Source organism: Humulus lupulus, chromosome 7, assembly GCF_963169125.1.
Source record: "Humulus lupulus chromosome 7, drHumLupu1.1, whole genome shotgun sequence".
NCBI lineage: Eukaryota > Viridiplantae > Streptophyta > Magnoliopsida > Rosales > Cannabaceae > Humulus > Humulus lupulus.
In genome coordinates, this window is record NC_084799.1 from 49,799,288 (window position 1) to 49,819,613 (window position 20,326).

The 20,326-nt window shown below is 34.6% G+C and overlaps 1 protein-coding gene and 1 non-coding gene across 2 annotated transcripts; one reads left to right on the plus strand and one right to left on the minus strand.

The window, feature by feature from the left end:
• The first annotated feature begins 509 nt into the window (after window positions 1-509).
• LOC133793142 (small nucleolar RNA R71) lies at window positions 510-616 on the plus strand. Its single transcript, XR_009874602.1, has one exon. It is a non-coding gene; the product is annotated as a small nucleolar RNA R71 (small nucleolar RNA).
• A 6,759-nt stretch (window positions 617-7,375) lies between these two features.
• On the minus strand, window positions 7,376-13,672 carry LOC133791680 (probable zinc metalloprotease EGY1, chloroplastic). The gene is made up of 8 exons (XM_062229598.1): window positions 13,574-13,672; window positions 12,479-12,499; window positions 11,539-12,003; window positions 11,259-11,399; window positions 10,377-10,482; window positions 10,203-10,237; window positions 9,075-9,218; window positions 7,376-7,528 (listed from the first exon to the last, which is right to left on the minus strand). Exons 1-8 carry the CDS (start codon window positions 13,670-13,672, stop codon window positions 7,376-7,378), a joined length of 1,164 nt encoding a protein of 387 aa, XP_062085582.1.
• Between the last annotated feature and the right edge of the window lie 6,654 nt (window positions 13,673-20,326).

The window sequence follows — 20,326 nt, forward strand, 5'->3', positions numbered from 1 at the left end:
CCTGAAACTGAGGTTGTTGGCCTTGATTATTCTTCCACGAAAAATTGGGATGATTTCGCCACCCAGGAGTGTAGTTGTTGGAGAATGGATTATTGAGTGGCCTTTGAAAGTTTCCCACCGCTTGAACTTGGGCATGATCCATTGAGGTGTTATTATTTATACAGATAGGGCACTGATCGACAGAATGAGCACCACCACACATTTCACACCTCACTGCCATCTGAACCGCATTAGCAGATACACTGCTCTGTTGTAACTGCTTTGTCAGAGAGGCTACTTGCGCTGTTAGAGCAGTGATTGAATCCAGCTCATGCACCCCAGCTACCTTTCTGACTCCAGATGATCTTTCCTCAGACCATTGATGGTTGTTTGTAGCCATGTCCTCCAGCAGCTCATAAGTTCCAGTTGCACTCTTGCTCATAAAAGTTCCACCCGCTGCAACATCAATAATAGTTCTGGTTGTCGGACATAAACCATTGTAGAAATTCTGTACTAGCATCCACTGTTCAATGCCATGATGAGGACATCTTCTCAGGAGTTCCTTAAACCGTTCCCAAGCTTCATACAGTGACTCTCCGTCATTCTGGCAAAAGTTATTTATCTCTCCCCTCAATTTAGCAGCCTTGGACGGAGGGAAGAATTTAGACAAAAATTTCTGAGCTAGATCTTGTCAGGTGACAATAGAGTTTGGCTGCAGAGAGTTCAGCCAACTTTTAGCTCTGTCCCTTAGAGAAAATGGGAAGAGCCTAAGCTTGATTGCGTCATCACTCACCCCATTATATTTGAAGGTTCCACACAACTCCAGAAAGTTGGACAAATGGGTGTGAGGATCTTCAGAGGGCAACCCATTGAATTGCACAGAGGACTGCACCATTTGTAAAATAGCAGGCTTGATTTCGAAGTTGTTGGCCTCTACAGCTGGTGGGCGTATACTATTTTGTACTCCCGTCAGAGTGGGTAGCACATAATCTCTCAGGCAACTCTCAGCATTGGTCTGAGCCTGAACCCCTTGTACAACTCCTGGATTTAGAACATTCCTGCCATCCCTGTCATTCTGTGCCATCTTCACAGAATTCTGGGCCTCTCTCTTGTTCTTTCTGATTTGATTGCAAGACTTTTCAATCTCGGGATTCAGAGGAACAAGTGTGTCTTTTCCTTTTCTGCCACGCATATACCAAAATTCACCTGAGATAGACAAATTAAGCAACTAAACAGATTAGAAACAAGAGAAATTAAAATCAAATTAGAATAAAAATTAATTAGACTGATATTGATAATTATTTTCAGTCCCCGGCAACGGCGCCAAAAACTTGTTGCGAAATTTATAGCTATGCAAGTGCACACAGTCGCAAACTCGTAATAAAATGGTAAAACCAAGTATCGTCCTCAAGGACTGATTTATCAATTACCAGTCAATTAATTTCTTGTTCTATTTGATGAATAGAAATTCTTGATTTTTGTAAATACACCAAAAGAAACTATAAATTGCAGAAACAATAATTAAAAATTGAATTGAATAACAACTAATAGAAAAACTTTTAATTTAATCACTGAGAAACAATTAGGATATTTAATCTCATCAACTATCCTCCCTATTATTCTCCAATGCAAAGTGTGAATTCTTCTTCTTTTGACCTAATTCAATTAACAAGTTGATAAAGCAGCCTATAATCATATTATGAATTATAAACTCAACCTAGGTGACAATTTCCTATATTTCTATGGTAAATTGAACCACACAGATAGCATTAATCTCACAACTTAATAACAGTTACACAATTAATTCAGATACTTTCGTTCTAAATTAGAATTATGGCCAATATAACCACAGCAGAATTAAATCTCACTTCTCAGATTTTGACTTAAAAACATATGTAAATGACTAAAGATGGCCAATCAATAATCAATCTATAAGAACAGGTTATATGGAATTGAAGAAGATTGAAGAAGAATAATATAAAAATTGCATTAGTTCATAACAGGGATTCAAGTGATTCAATTAAACATCCTAAACAGAAAATTAGTTCATAATCATAATGCTAATCACAACAGAAATTAAAGATAACATCAGGAAGAAGAAGAAAAACATGTAAAAATACTCTAGGTCTTCAGCCTTCAAAACCAGCATTCATCCACAATCCGTACGTCCTTTTCTTCTCCTCTTCGCCATATTAAAACCTAGGATTTCAAAATTTTAAAGAGGCGGGCTGCGGCTCTACATACACTATGCCGCGGCCCGTGTTCAAATTCCTGGGGAAAAAGCCCTTCCCATGCCGCGGCCCTCTGAAGCCATGCCGCGGCCCACAACGACGAATTCTGGGCAAAATGTCCAGCTATGCCGCGGCTCCACTTAGCTCATGCCGTGGCTCTTAAGGGATTTCTCAATTCTTCAAGTTTTCATCCCAAAATTTCACCAACACTTCCAAATTGTGTTGAGAACCATTCTTTATCAAAATATGATGAAAAACTTGGTTATTTCTTCCCTTTCTTTGGCATTTTCTTCCACATGCTCAATTCTTCCTGATATTCACAAAGACAAACAAACAAAGCATAAACCCGCACTAAATGAAAGAAAAACGAAATAAAAGACTACTAAAAACATAACAAAAACTAGACTCAACAGCAACATTCAAAGTAAAGTCACTTAAAGACTTGTTTGATTTGATCAAAAGGAAGTATAAAACTCGAATTTGGAATTCAAGTAATTTGTATGTGAACTTGGAATTCAAACCCAACTCAGATACAACTAGAATGCTAAGCAAAATTAGTATTTTGGAAATGGAATATAATCATATTAGATAAGATTAAATAGATAATGAGTGATCATTATCGTCTTTATTATTTCTATAATTTTAACACTTGTTATACGTTGTACATGTTTGATTGTACAACATCAAAGACTTAGAAGTTGGGATTCACAAGTGGTTATGTGAATAAATTGAAAAAAATTCATGGAGTCATTTAGTGAAGCAGTTTGATAATCATAAAAGATTACAAAAGAGTTTGTATCTCTTCAATACTACTTTAATGAAGCACGATTATTATAATCACTATATTTTCTAGTTAAGTTGTACTAGAAATATAACTGCAAGTCAAGTAAGCAAGTTACTGATAATTAACAATGATAAAACCAAATAATATCACAAATTGTGTAAAACATTGGTGTAGTGGGAGCGTTAGTTAGTAACTACTCCATTAAAAATAGTTAAATTGTGTGTAACACAAGCTAACTATACTTCATTCACATACTAGTATGAAATGAAAAAGTTTTTACGAAAAACAATGGTTGAAACACCATTAATCTAGAAATGGAATTTGGAATTCTATGACATCTGGATTCTTGAACATCCAACTAAAGTTCATTGAACTTCAGTTTGAAATAGGATATTCAAGATGAAGAGAAGAAGAGAGGAAAGTACATACTTTTCAAAGTTAGGTTAATAGCCTAAGGCTATGAACAAAGAAGAATTTATTACTCGAATAACTATCTTCTACTGTAACCAAACTTAATTCTGTTTACATACTTTTATCCACTGCCTTATGCATGGATTGTGAGATTAATTTAAATGAATGTCTAAGTAGTCTTTACTGAATGATTGACATGACAAAATCATTTGAAGAACTCGACCAGAAAGATTCTGTTGTGATTCTTATTCTTAATATTGACAACGTTCTAATCATTGGGAATGATGTAGAGAAATCGTCAATAGAAAACAAAATAGTTAGTTGAACATTTCTAAATATTAGATTTATAAAAAGCCAAGAATGTTCTATACATACAATTCTATAGAGATTGAAAGAACAATCCTTAGACATTGTCTCAAGCAATTTATATAGATAAGAAGCTTAAATGCTTTAGCTTACAAAAATCCAAGAAAGGCTTTTTGCCTTCCCAATCAGGAGGATGTATTATCTAAATAATAATGTCCATTTATTATTTTACTAGAAAAGGAGGACATGAGACAATATTCCTACAACTCAGTGATAGACTGTTTAATGTATCAAATGTTATGTTTTCGAATTGACATTTGTTAAACGGTGGGAATAGTCAGCAGTTGTCAATCTAATGATGGATTGAGTCATTGAATAATTATAAGAACTTAATTTTGAGTATCTTGAATATGATAGAGATTATATGCATGTGCATTTAGGCAGTGACCTAAAATCCCAAAGGATAAACTGATTTTAAATCTTCAAAGACTGACATCAAAATTAGCTTCCATAAATGTGGAGGAGACACATTAATCTGGAAATGTATTAAACATTTCAGATTTGTATGTTTCACCACAAAAGCTGAAATATAACAACTACGAGCACTAAAATAGGCTATTTGATTTATTTGAGTTATTTGTCATTTTGGAAAGGTTTTCAGACTACAATAAACAACTAGTATCTCATTGTGAAAGCAATGAAGATACAACTATTCTAGAAGAACTAGAAATTACAAAAGGGTAAAGCACATTAAATGAAGTATCATTTAATTCAAGACAATTTTACATAATTGATGTAATGATCTTGAAGATAACTTCAAAACAGTTTCTTACAAAATTGTTAACAAAGACTTTGTTAGACAAATTTGGTCAGGAGAATGTGATTGACATATTAAAAGAGATGTCTCAATTTGCTTTAGGGAAAGTGGGAGATTGTTAGGAATAGTGCCCTTAAAGCAATTGTAGTTGAAAAATGTTTTAAATGAAATAAATAATTGAATTGAATTATTATATATATAGACTATGTCTGATATTATGTTAATAATATTAAGTAAATATCAGAAAATTCCAAAAGTTTATCTATGTAGTCTTAATCTCATATTGGTATGAGAGGATCGAGAATAAAATGATAAACTTAAAACAGTTCGCAGTAAAATAAAGTTATGGAATCTTTAGATTAATTACTACTAGTACGGTTCGCTAGTATTATGAATACAAGTGACCTAGATCCAAGTCACTAGTGTAGTAGGACACTTTAGTGAATGTACTTTATATATAATGATATATAGAACTGGACCAGATGTGATTTGTTAATACTTGTTTGAACACAGTTTCATAGTATTAATCAAACACATGAAACGATGATCATATACACGATGATCTTAATCCTAAGGTTGCTATGAACTCTTATATATGTCATCTGATCCTTTGATTCATGCATTAAGGTTTATCAGAATGATCAGACTAAGAACAATTATTTTGGGGACTCAATGATATATATGGCTGGGGACATAGTTTAAGAGATATAGAATTTATACCTTCTTATATATTGAATAATGGTTCCCTATTGGGTTGACTTTTGGAATTGAAAAGGTTATGAACGCTCATGTTGCAAACTTGTTGTGGCACAACCTTCACTAGTAAAGTCAATGGTACTCTAGGAACAAGATATAACTAAAAGGGTAAAACGGTAATTTTATTCCCTTTTAATTATGAATCATTAATAGATGATTAATGTTGTATGTAATGATTATATCAATGGACGGTTTATTCTTTAATAAAGTACTCTATAAATATATGTCTATAATTATCAAGAGTTCAATCTCATATTTATAGTGGAGTAATCATGAGATTAATGAATATGATTATTTAATCAAAGAGCTTTAATTAATAATCTAATATTTATTGGAGCTTGATAATATAGATTCGTAGGTCCCCAGGGTAGCTCTATCAACACCATATCAAGGTAAGAGTTGATACAAGGGTAAAATTGTAATTTGGAAATTTGAAAAGAATTTTATTCTTCGGGTCAAGTATATAATTGAGGTTAAATAATTAATTTGGAATTAATTATTAAATTTTCAAAAATATGTTTAGTAATTTAAATATATGATTTCGAAATTCATATATATAAATAAATAAACAAAATTTTAAATTAATTATTTTATTTGAGTGAGAGAAAATTAAATTGGTAAGTCAAAAAATAGTTTTTGATTTATTGAATTTGTAAAAGATGATGATAATGATAATCATCAATTGGAATTTTTAATTTTTAATTTAAAATTTAAATTTTGAAATATGGTTGTCATCTTTTCCTAAAAAAGATAAATACTTTATTTTGTTGAATGATCGATTTTACTTAAATAAATAAATAAAAGAAAAATGCAATATTTTTTAAAAGGGAATGTAGCAGTTGACGCATGACACACTCCAGTGACTGTGCCATGCATGTAGCACTACACTGATATTGTATCAGTGTTGTTTTTATTTTATTTATTTAATTAATTAATAATTTGAAAATAGAATTTTTCAAACTTAGTAAGTTAGATATTTACCTAAATCAATTTCTATCATCATTATGATATTATTATATTACTATTATTATTAGGAATAATAAGGTAATATAATATCTCTGTACATATGATATAGAATAATAAGAAGAAAATATATACAAGAAGTCATTCACAAGTCAGTAAGAATTTAGAAAAGTTTCAGAATTTTTGTCAGACAAACGATTATCTTCTTCATCTTTATTCTAACATTTTCTCAGACCATAATCCAAGTTCTCATGTGTTGAGAAATACTTTTGATTTCTAAATTACAAACCCATATTCTCTATGTGCCCACACACATCTTGAGGTATAGAGAACACTCCGTAAGAACGTGGTTTAAGTACTCAAAGCGTTGGAAGGAAGATTGATATATATACGAAAAGACTCAAGGAAACTTGATAGGCTTCAAGAGGTAAATACTCATGTTCTTGAATATTTATATATATATATATATGTGTGTGTGTGTGTGTGTGTGTGTGTTTATATGACATATATAAATATATTGTATATTTATATATATGTTGCATGATTAACAATATTGTATGTTAATGTTTCTGTTTGGGTGTTTTCTTGATCATATAAATTGTTTATATAAGAAATGGAAATTTTTTGTTGTTGTATACACTGGGCCCACCACGCCTATTCCCATGCGTACTCTGATTATTTTTCCAACAAATACTCCTCATGTATAAGTCTTTGTTTTTTTTCTCGTCAAAGAAGAAGAAGTTTCGAGTGGTGTTCTAACAAAGGTTAGTAGTTTTCAAGAAGATCCAAGAGTTTTTGTCTAAAACTAGGGTTTGCATTCTCTATCTTAATCTTTTATTAGACTCTATCAAGGATAATTGTGTGTATATTCTTATTATTATGGTGGTGTAATCTTACTTTCTCCCAACACATGGTAGCCATTGCGACCTTCCCTTCTTTGGATTCGGCCTTCACAACTCTGAAGTTGTGCTCCATGTCAAAGTGGAAATTTTCCAAGTCTTTTGCGTCCCTAGCTTTATTGTAGGGCCTCGACTCAAACACTTTAACTCAGCCATATTCTATACTAATGGGACCAACTACCAACACGTTCTAAACCACTCGCATGGTTAGGTTCCCCTTCACAAGTAGCTATTTCATCTCAGTTTTGAGCGCGCAAACTGACTCCCAAAAGTCCTCCATAATGTCATTCTTGGCCTCTTGTTGGTCCTTCAACAAACGCTCCACTGCCACAATATGCTCCTCCCATTGAAGGGTATTGGATGCACTTTGAGGGGTGTCCCTCTACCACTACAAGAAAAAACAGTATTCATAACACTTAAAAACTGCTAACCAGGAGTATTGATAACACTTCTGAAAACGCTAACACAGCCCCTGTTATTAAAAGTTCTGTCTTTTCTATAACAGAATTCAAATGTTATGTTCGATGTTATCTTAAACTATTCAATAACACATTTTTAGTTGCTATAATATTCAAATAATAACATTTAGTTAGATTATTTGGTTATAAATTTGAAGTTTAATCTTATACTTTATGCATAACACTTTCCAATTGTTATGAAAATTGTTATATTTGATCATTTTATAACATTTTTAGTTCATTCTATTATATAAATCATAACTTTTTGTCCCAATTATATTATATTATACAAAAGAACCAAAATTATTGTAAATTCTCCCAGCAATAACATTTTGTTATTTTGTAGTATGCATTTTTAATTGTTGTAAAAAGTTTTTATTATTGTATTTTGATTAAAAAAAATTACAATTGATCACAAGTGTAATATTAAATAGATCCAAAAATCTAAAATATTCAATATATATGATAAACCATGAGTATTTTTACATTTGAAGACAAACTACTTCAAACCATGACACTGTCCACTTCAAAAGTTCTTAGTTCTAACTTGAGTTTGAAAGCATACATAATAAAATTCTAGTCTTGCACGTCTTTTGCTTCAAAAGTAAAAAACATAAACACAACAAGATACACAAAAAGTAAACCATGAAGCTTGCTTCACCCTCCAATTCATCATCCATTCCATTGTGCACTTGTCTTCTTCGTTGTGAGGTTGATATGCTTAGCTACACAAGAGTTTAAATAATTAATGCTTAAACTTGGAGTTAATAGTAAACTAAAAGAGTACAAAAAAAAAAGTTAATAACCTCATTACAACTTTATATAGAGCATCCAAAAAAATGGTACAACATAAATTATTTCAAAACAGAAGAAGAGAATTTTCGTTATTTTTCAAAGGGGAAATAAGAAATATGCATAAGTGAAACCACTTCTTATCACAAGGGGTAAATAAAGTAGGGTTAGATTTCAAAGTCTCAACCATGTTTCCTAATGAACAAGATACTTATTAACGTAGTCCAAATGTAGGTACGTTGTAACATTCTCCATTCCAAGTAATCTTGTTTCAAAGACATCAAATTCACTTTAGATGACCCTGAAAGAAAATGGTTTAGAAAATGATCTAGCCACTAATTTTGGGAGCTGCGTTCTCTTCCATTACTTTCTGAAGTTTACTACACTTTACTTAAAGTTATATATTCCAAAAAATTCTAGTACTGTTTCATTCACTTGTGGTATATTTTGATGAAATAATTTCCTTTTAATGAATAATGACCTAATTACTTGAGTTGAGATTATTAAGCTTCTTGAACTTTGATTTAAATGTGAACTCTGCTAGAAAACATTCAGGCAAGGGTTACTTTAGTTTTGATAATGAAGATTGAAAAAGAAAACAGGGACATACGCATAACCAAGAGTGGCTCTACTGATGAGCCCAAGAAGCAAAGAGCCTTGAAACATCATGCTTGGAACCTGCACCAGGTCTCCCGTGGCATCAGGATTAGATGAAAGCAGCAGACCAACAACAAACATTGAAAAGGACAATGCAGCACCAGCAAATGGCCCCGCAAGTGATATGTCAACTTGTGCACTCTGATCTGGAAGAATGGATTTAAACTGCACATATAAATAACCATGTCAAATTAAATACATCATCAGAGGGTTAAATGTAGCCATTGATATTGTATTTGATCAAGTTATTGCATCACATAGGACATGAAAAATAGCTATAGTTACAATTAGAGTACAATTTTTGGATTTAAATATGCACAAGGAAGTAGACGAATTCAAAAAATTTAGGACTCAGAATCTATAATTTCTATAGAAGATTTACATTGATAGTAGTTAATCTCCATTCTGATGATCTATGGAAATGATTAATTTTCTTATGAACAATAAATATATATTCTAAAAAACCCCTTCACAAATCCACTTAGTAGACCAAGTACGAAACTAGAACCCCCACCAAAACCCTACAATCTTAGAAAGCAAGAAACTGGACTATTAATTAGGTAGGATTGAACAGCAGAAAATGCAAGTATGTGACAAAGATAAATAACAAATTAATAGTCCAATTTGCTCATGGAGGTAGTCGTTTGAACTTTAAAAAATAATACGGCAGCTCAACAATATAAAGCATTGGAGGTCAAGTCCCTTTACAATGTCAATATGTACCAAAGAAGTAAAGTTATACTTACAACAGGGACAATGTCAAAAATCAGAAGGTATAACATGAGTGAAGATGTTATTGCATGCCTCTCATGTGCCAATGTAGTAAAGACATGATTCTTAATCATATATCTTTCTTATAATATTATTATCCTAATTAATTTAGATCTTTGCTTTGATATGACTAAGCTAGTAGTTTGAATGCAATTGAACCTAAATGAATAGGCTTCCGATTAAGTAAAAACCTTAAACTAAATAATAAGGATACATACTGAAAATTTCAATGAGACATGATTCAAATTAGAAAACTCTTATAGTTGATAAAAAAATTCTCAAACAAAAAGAAATTTCAAACAACTTCTTTTTTGTCTTCTTTCATTTATACTAGTTTTTTCAAAGACAAAACAATATTTTTATGATTGAAACACACACACAAAGTAACAAGAGAAGAGCAGCAACAACATTTCCTAAAAAAAGGAACAAAAAGAACATTAAAAAAAATTATAAATGATCCTACCTACTGAAGTAAAGAAAGTAAACACATATATTTAAAACTATCTGAAGAACAAGGCACATAGGAAATGAAGAAACAATTACATCATGTACGCATCTGAGTGATAGCACCAAAACTTCCGAGGGTGATATTAGGAATGAAGTAAGGAATGCTAAGTTTTACTTTTTTGGGAAATGCAGCCAGAAATTGCCCAACTTCCTGCACTCAATTGATAATATGTCAAACAATTGAAATATAGGACTAAGTCATAACCCAAAAAGGTTCGCACAAGAACAATATTAAACAAAAGGTTAGTCACCAAGTTACTCATGATTTTTCTAGAGTAACCTTTCTATGATATTCTCTATTACTTGAAAATATAAGATAGTTTATTGAAATATTAGACAGGTGGAGCATAAACTGATATGCATTATTTTCTAAACTTGTAAAGTTAATGTATCACAATTCCAGCAGTGTTTTTGTCTTATTTCTGTGTTGTAGAGATACAAATCTTGTTTGTTATCTCAAGTTTACAAATAATGTTGGTATTATATCAAAATGGTGCATTTAGGGAATACCAATGTCGACTATGTGACTCTTTTAGATGACTTGTATGACTTTAATTAGTACAAAAGAATTAATAATTAAACAAATTATTAATTATAAGGTATTAAACTTTAAATAAATAAAGTCAAATTTTACTAAAATAGCAGTCAGTTTATTTAGTTTCATCACCTCAGTTGTTATCAATGTAGGGTTCGTGGGCTGATTAATTTTCTAAATAAGAAGTAATTATCCATAGTTTCATCTTGGGTTCGAACCCTATACCCCTTACTCATACACAACTAAACACATTTTTTTTAGAATAGCATGTAGAACAGAATCAAAGAGATGAAAATAATTTACATATTATTATGCCCATGGTCAACCAGATTGAATGAGACTTGTGTTTTTCCTTTCTATAGTTATTTTTAAGAAAATGAAATCCTACTCACATGGAATAGCAGAACCCCCAACACACCATATGCTAAGGGCAAAGCAGAATCAACAAATGGGAATAACAGCTCCATATCTGGTGCCTCAACTGCATTTGGATCTGTGAAATATTTCACCACCTCTGGTGGAAGACTATTGATCTGTTTAACAAAAAGGTATGTTATTGAGAATAATTAGTAAAATGATATCCATTTCAATGAACCATTTATGTGATAAGGAAAGATACCAATGATAAAATGTAGAAATATCATAAAGTCTATAAAATATCAGTCGTTATACCTGAGATGCAATTCCTAATTCCACAGAAGAGCCAATTGTAATAAGGAATAACAAGAGAGCTATTACATATTGCCAAAGTGTTGTTGGCCCTGGTTCTGAGACTTCTTTCTGCAGCAGGCCAAAGCTAACACGTGGCCCTCCATGTGGGTCTGGACCTTCTGAGTTAGGTTCGTCCACCATAAAAAGGTTGTACTTGTCCCCAATGACCTCAACCAGCTGACTTTGGAGTTTGGCAAACACTTCTTCTCTGTTCCCCCTTAAATTCCCAACAAAAACAACACCCTCACCAAGGTCTCCAAAAGGCTCTTCTTTGGTCACCAAGGATGTAGAATACTCGAAGAGCTTGTCCTTAATGAGCTTTACATCTGCAGGATCAACCTTCTCTGGTCCAAGAAGCTCCATCAATTTAAAAGAGTCAACTTGGAAATTGTTGTAAGCCGGTCCAAATGATGGTGGTGTTGGTGGCTGAAGAAGCAATATTTTGCTAGATTAAGGTCAGCTTTTCCATCATTTAAATTTGTTGATGTATGCAAACAAATTCAGCTATCCTCTTTCTCCCAATGTCCTATTTCTCATTATTGATATCATTATATCATAGAGTAACATGGCATCTCAGGATGCTCAGTGCTAATCAGTTACCTTGCAAGAAATAATCATGGGCAGTATATGGTAGATTAGTTACAACAATATGCTTCTCTCGGGAATAAGAAAAACTAAAAAAAAGCAAACAATCTCCCAAATAAGATAGTTTTTCTTTAGACTGCTATAAAGTAATTTTCCTAAGTAAGTTAAAAGTGAAACTTCATAACCTTATGTTTCAAATCACACCTCACTTTCACTATAGCAAACTAAATTACTAAAGCACTATTTTCTAGGAAAAAAATTGATAGGGAAATGACCGAGGAAAATATTTTGCTAAATAGTTTCTTTCGCAACTTACATCACTTACATCTTTGTCAATCTAACAGTGAACAAAAATGAAAAATCCAAAATTTCACTGAATTTACATCCCTAAATTTCTTCCTTCAACCCTCTTTATAATGAAAATCCCATAAATCTTGCTTTTCCCTTTCGTCCTTAAAATCACGTTTCGAACAGACCATAAGGAATAACAAAAGTAGAAATTGGTTTTGCTAAGTCCATAATTCCATTCAAGCAACAAAAAAAAAAATTCTTGAAATTGATACTTACAAAAATACTGCTGAATAAATAACAGATAACGAAGAAAAAAGATACCCTGGAAGAAATCGAAGCAGGTTTCTCGGACTCAAGCTTTGTCTGTGGTGTCTCTTTGGCCTCTTCCGGGGGCTCCGTTGTCGCTGTTGTCGAAGTGGTGGAGGCTACGGAGTCAGTATATATATATATATAAATATATGATATAGATACATAGCAACGTAAGGGAGAAATCGCCAAAAATCTGAAACTAAAAGTGTAGAAACTTACCCATCCAAAGAAGATGTCGAAAGTTGGTGCTAGTGCATGGGGGTTTACGGAGCAGCAGCAGGTGGGAAAATTTTAGGGAATATAACATCCTTAGTTTTGGTTGTGAGGTTTTGAAGAGGAAAAAGGGAAAGAAAAAACCCTAATTTCTGAGAGGAGCACACATTCGGAATTGAAGAGAGAAAGAGGGAAAGGGGAAAGAGGTTCAGATGGAATGAAGGGATTCTTTCCATAGGCAGGAGACTCTTGGGTTCTTACTTCCAGCAAGAGAGATGCCGTGAGGGAGAATCGCGTGAGGGAGAAGAGAATCTATGGAGTGAGTGTGAAAGAGAAGGCAGAGGAGGCAAATGGGATAGATAGAATTTTCATTAGGCGGCAAATGAAATAGTTGGCGCCTAAATTGTCTCTGAAAAAAAAAAGTGTGTGTTTTTCTTAATTTGCCCATTAATAACGCTTTTTAATATATGTCATTTTTTACCGTAATATATAGTCAAAATTGTTGTAGTGTACTCTAATGCAACTAGATGGATCGGAGGATGGCATTCTCCCTCTCTAATGCAACTATGTGGTTGCTTGTGTTAGACGATCCAGATACATGACTAGAAAAGGATAGATCCCTAACCCTTTCTTCTAGGCCATCTAGTTCCCCCATGCGCTTCTCAAGTGCTTCGATCCTCTGAGTATTCTTCACCATCTTATGAGTATCACTAGGGTTTCTCTAACTTGGCTCCGATACCAATTATCACAGGTCAACTAATTGACTCTCCAAGTAGACGGAATGTGCGGCACTTGCTGGCACCCCAAGCTAACAAGTCAGCCTAAAACTCACGCATGTGATTAAACAAACTCATTGGTTAACAATAAACATGTCTCATGCATGCAACGAGCAAGCATAAAACAAGTCATCATATAGATACGTCCACGCAACACATAACATTACATCAAAGGCAAGTGGCACGTGATGGGCCAACGAAGATTAAAAAAACAAGCAACACATAAACAGTAAGGAAGCATACACGGTCAAGTATGGATAAACATCATTTTATTAACAGAAGACATTGATAGGGTAAGGGAGTACACAACTTCAGCTTCTATCTGATGGTGGTCATGGTGTTTCACTAAGTCACTAGGTTACCTCCCCCTAAGGAGCATTCCTAGATATAAAGTTCTCCCCAGGAACATATATGATTTTTTTCTGGGAGACATATACATAATTACAATATTGTCACTACCCTACTTGTAACGCCCTAATTTCTCATAGATTATCGAGAACACAGTGTTGGGTCATAATTGTAAATATTGCTCTTTTATTGAATAAAACTTGAAGATAAATACATGGATCCATGGTTTTACAAAAATAAAATAATTGTCTTTAACATAAAAATGAGCAACATTTAAATAAAAATTTAAAATAAACAAGCTTTAATAAAAACAAATAGGCCCACTTGATCTTCCTCGACTATATGATCCCAACGAGTACATCACGAAGCTCTTAGGTCTCACTTGCCACCGACCTTTCTATCATCAATTTTCTGCACAACAACATCATAAGGGGTGAGCTTTTAAGCCCAGTAAGGAAAATACAAACAAGAGTTAGTCATATAATCATATAATCAAACATATCATAAATTTCACCAAAGTCATACTAAAACTTATTTATACTAATTATACAACAATAAACCCTAGGTCATATCATAACCTAAATCATATCATAAATCATAATCTAAGCCATAGCCATAAATCATAAGTCATAGATTGTAAATCATAGGTCATAAGTCATAATCATAACTATAGGTCATAGGTCATAATAACAAGTCAGATATAATAAAAAGATAAGTGTTTATACAAGGGGGTGGCAATTAAGCCCCGGACAATAGTCCGTCATACATCGGACATCACTTAGGTCAGTCATAAAGTTTTGGCAACTGGGCCTACCGGACATAAGTCCGTCATACATCATTGGACACCTTAGGTCCAGACAGACTTACCCCTTTATTGTACTTGAAATGTTAGGTCATACAAACATAAACTATATCATAAACTAAACTACCTAATTTTCCTTACCAAAAACCATAATATTGGAGACAAGAGCGGTATTGAAACTCCTAAAACCAAACATAAAGAAACCATAAGTTTCTAAAGAAATGAGGTTGAAGAGAAGATCTAAACCATCGATATAAGAACTTACCGAAAACCTTATGTCTCAAAGAAATTGAACACCTAACCAAAAGTCACTATCACAAGTTAGGATTTGAATAAAATGAAAGAATAATAGAAACTATAGTGAACTAAACCTGAAGATAATGAATACCATGGATAGCTTAGAACCTCGATCTATACCTCAAACACTGAAATCACACAAAAACCCACTTCCCAAGTGTTTAGAAAAGCTTAGATTGAAAAAAATTTAAACCCAAAACCCTAGTGTTTCTCTCTAGAACAAACTTAGCAGCTTGGAGGCTCTTATCTGTGCTTGAATGATGAATAAAATGGCTGAGAGAAAGGTCCTATTTATAGAGTTCAAGGAGTGAAACTAACTCCTTTTAAAATGAATAAATAAATGATTAAAATTTGAATAAATTTGAATTATCTGTTCAACAGATGCCCAAAAATCGGTCAAAGACATTCAAGAACGAGTCAAAGTTGTTGAGGGTTGTTTCTAGTTCAGAATTCTACGAAAATTCAAAAATGGCTTACTAGAGCCGATATATCGCCTAGGGTAGGCGATATATTTCCCCTACCTATTTCCCGAGGGTCCAGGGTTTTGTTCGTGCAAAGTCGACATATTTTCCGTATCAATCATAGGCGACATATCGACCCCCATAGCTGCGATATATCGTCATACGCTGATATTTTAAACACGTTTTTGCACACTTTCAGCACACTTGAAGTTTGTTTAAACCACTTTGACTGAGTAAAACGTGATCCTAACAGATGAGGGAAGGTTCTAGACCTTCTAGATCTATCTTTTAATAAATTTATTCATCTAAAATCCTTGATTCCTTAATAAACATACATATGACAAGTGTCACGTTCTTAATTATTCTATCTAAACCTTAGGTTATAATAAATAATATTTCTAGGACCAACTATATTAATCAAACCTTATGTTAAAATTAATATTTCTAAACTATAGGCTAAACTTATAAAATCCATAACTATTTCTATGAGTTTTTAACTAAATCCCAGCTTGTACCAATATCCACTAAAACTAAAATTGTACAGCTACTATTACTACTACTACTACTAATACTAATACTAATACTATCTAGCTAAGTAAAATTATGGACGCTACACTACTCCATGAGGTTTTTTGGTGCAATACTTGACTAATTATCAAGCACCAAGGCATGCTCATATGAAAAATGGCCCATGTCGGTAAGCAAAAGGCGCAACAAGCCACACCCAACACCTTATACTGGTATTGGTGTACGTGAATATTGTATCCCACATATTTCAATTAAATAAAAATAAAAATATATGGGACCAATGCTAAATTGCCCCAATAGCAATGTAGCGTCCCAAAACTCCTAATAAGTTTTAATACCTTTGTTGACCCTCAAATTGGTCAACGACACGGAGTCAATTAAAACGATAGAAAATGAGATGAAATCAAGACAACAAGATAAATGACACAAAAGATTTATAGTGGTTCAGCCCCAATAAGATGGTAATGACCTACGTCCACTTAGTGTTCTTATTGATGTAGAATTCCAAGAACTGTGATCAGTGAACTAGGGTTCACGAGTTTCACAAGCTTTTAGATGAATACAAACACTCTATTTCTCTCTGAGAATTCTGAACTTCCAAAAAGTAAAAATCCAAAAGTCCCTTTTCTTGAGCCCTTTGATTCTTATTTATAGGCTCAAGGAGTTCTACATGGGCCAATGGGCCTTAATTATATTTAATACAGGCGTATCTAAATAATAATGGCAATTACAACTAATGCGTAATTGTGAGATTACATATCTGAAGGAAATAAATGAATATACGTGACCAGGCTGGTCGCCCATAATTATGATGTCTGATGAGCCAATTCTCTTCTGGTCGATGGTTGAACAGATTATACTTACTTAAACTGCCACGTGCATCCCACGTGTAGGCCAGTCCTGCCACGTCATTAGGTAGTCCATTTTTGGGTAAACATTTGCCCCCCGAGTTTATTTTACTGCGACCAGCATAAAGTAAACTTAACCAACCGACCTTTCGTCTAGCCTATCACATCTTTCAGCACCTTTTCGAAAAAGTAACTAATCATGTCGTTGCAGTTTCCAAAAAATGTTTTTACGGCTAACACGTTTCCCCATGTTTCAAAAACTCACCCCCCATCATCACCTTTTTATTTGTGCCTCGATCAATATAAATAACCCATTCTTTTCCCTTTTCACTTTTGACCATTCTTCTTTTCCTCAAGACTCCGAAGAACAAATCAAGAACAACTTAGAAAAAACTTGGTGATCTGAGGTGTGTCTGCCCAGCCGCTTGTATCAACACTCGTGAACCCACTTCAATCTTTCATTCAAGTAATTTTCTTGATCTTCTTTGTTTTTTATATGCCATGCAACTTTCATTTCTCTAGTTTTCTGATATTCGGGCTTTGAGTTTTTTAATGTTCTTGAGAAAAAATTATTTTGGGGTAATCGGGCTCGTAGGAAGTGGCATTATAGGATAGGAGTTTAAATTCGAAAAAAAAAACACTAAATGAGGCTTAGGAATTGGCTTGGGAAGTAGGAATACTGATTTAGGGCGCAAAATCGAAGTAAAATTCGATTTTTATGCATTCGGAAAAATTTGGGTTTTTCCCGCCTATTTTCGGAGTCGAAAAGTTTCCTTGAAAAAAAAAATTTACTTCTGCTTTTTAATCCATTTTTTCAAGCTGTTCGCATGTTTTTAGTGTTTACGTTAGAATGTTACTGGTCGTATAAAATATTATCTTTTATACACGAGCAACGTTATCCCAATGTTTCCACTTCTTTTGTCTGTTGGCCGTAGATTCTCATCTCCCATTTTCTGTTCCCAGGTTTTAATGCATGATCCTTGGGGAGGCGAGAGGCCGATTGATGATGACTTGCTCGCGCTACTATTCGAGGATCAAGAACAGTTGTCACTGCCATTTTTAGAAATTCCTTTTTCTTAACACAACTCAACATACAGACCTCCGATCAATTCAATGAATATGGGTCGCGTAAAATCTATTGCTCAAAGAAAGAAAAAGACAGCCAACCCTTCTTCTAATCAACCTGTCCCTTGCACCGAGGAGCCTTCTACAAATCCACAGCCTGTAAATACTATACCACCCGAAATCCAAACTAAAGCTCGACCTCGCGACGGCCTTAGGCCAGAGGTCGAATGGTATGTAGCTCCCCCTAGAATTATTTCAGCTAGGATGGTAATCAATTATCTCAAGAAGTATGGTCTTCCTGGGATAACCCTCATCAAACCTTCACCCGACCAGCAGGCAAACGTGCCTGGGGGCGCCTTCAGCACCTGGTCGAGGTAGCATATCAAGGCAGGGGCAATCTTGCCTCTGCACGAATTCTTTCAAGGGGTGGCCAATTATTTTGAGGTTGCCCCCTTCCAAATCACCCCCAACGGATATAGAGTATTATCTACGCTCTATATCCTTTATAACCATAAGAAGTGGTCAATACCAACACCTCATGAGATCAACTACTTGTTTGATCTCAAATCCAACCCCAACCACAACAACACGAGGTTCTTCCATTTTTTTCCACCACGAGTCTGCTCGCACCTTCCTGAGCGACATTACCCACAAGTCCAATGTAAGGAAGTACTTCCAGGAGTACTTTCTTACAACAGACATGGTTGCTGATAACCCGGCCTTCACCCTAGGAGGTAAATCTTTTACTCACTGGTCGTTTAATTTCTTCTAGCTTTTCTATACCATCTTTAGAACTTTGGTGTTGTTTAGGTCCATGGTATTGACCAGTCCATACTCCAGAGATGGAGATAAGGGTAGCTGCCTTGGCGCCTCACCAGGCTGGTCGGCCTTCTGGCGCCTCACCAGGATGTGAGGGAGTCCATAGCAAGGAGTGCAACTGGAGGAGACCTCCCCGAGCAGCATCAGGATGTGTCACAGCCCCCGAGAAGGCGGGCTACAGGAGTGACCATCAGGGAACCCTCCAATATTCCACGAGTTGCTGCTGTTCTGACCCAACAAGGGAAGGGCAAGCAGAAACTTCCAGAACACCCCGAGCCCATACTCGAGTTGTCTGATGAGAACGGTACTGACTTCTCACTCTTAGACAGTTTGCCCATTCCTTGTCATTTATTTGACGAGGAGGACAACTTTAAATATGCGACTAGTTTAAATTCAGACTTCTTCAAAGCAGAGAGTGAGTGTAGCAATAGTACCATAAATAATGTATCGACTAGTAATAGTAGCTCGGGTATACTACTTAGAATTTTTCTTACTCTTATTTCCTTGCTTTAGTAAATATCTCAATTTATATTGCCTGACCATTTGTTTATATCATGCAGTCATGCCTTCCGATGATGCATTTGATCTGTACAGCCAACCCCAAACCACTTCTCCTGCGAGTAAGAAGAAGGAAAGCAGACGACACCCTGGGGAAGGTAGCAGCAACCCTTCCAAGAAAAGGGCGAGGACTGAGGACCCTCGTGCACCTAGACCTTCCAAGGAAACTACTCCTCCTCCAGCTCCCATCGATCAAACTCCTCCACCAGCTCCCGTCGACCAGAATCCTCATGATCACTCAGGAAATACTCAAGGAGAGGCTATCATGAACATAGCCTTCAATTCAGCCAACGACAAGCTGAAGAAGCTATCAAGGCATCGGCGCAGCCGAGAGGCCATCAGCAACACTAGCTCCATGAAGGTCAACCATATTTTTAGCTGCGGGCTGAATGAAGTACTCAGTGTAAGTTACCATTTTTTGTTGTGCTTTAATTGTTTACTTTGTCCTTTTATTTTTACTAGCAGCTTTATCTTTTCTCTGATCGTAGGGAGTTCTAACCTTGAGTACTGGCTAGCGTCGATCGGAGACGATGGCTGCCGAATGTGCTAAAGAGACTAAAGTTATTGAGGAGAGGCTTGGCGAACAACTCAAAATGGTCGAGGCCAAACACGCCAAGTAGCTCAAGGCGGCTAAGGAGAAAAATGTCGAACAACTTAGAGTTGCTGAGGAGAAGATTGCCAAGCTGAGCAAGGAGCTGAAGCAACATAAGGAGACTGTAATGACCCAACTATTTCTAAGACCTTAGATCATTAGAACTACTAGACACAACTACTATTTTGGGAAACATACATAAGAAATAACATAACTTTATTTAAAACCCCAAAATAAATATTATCCAAAATACAAAG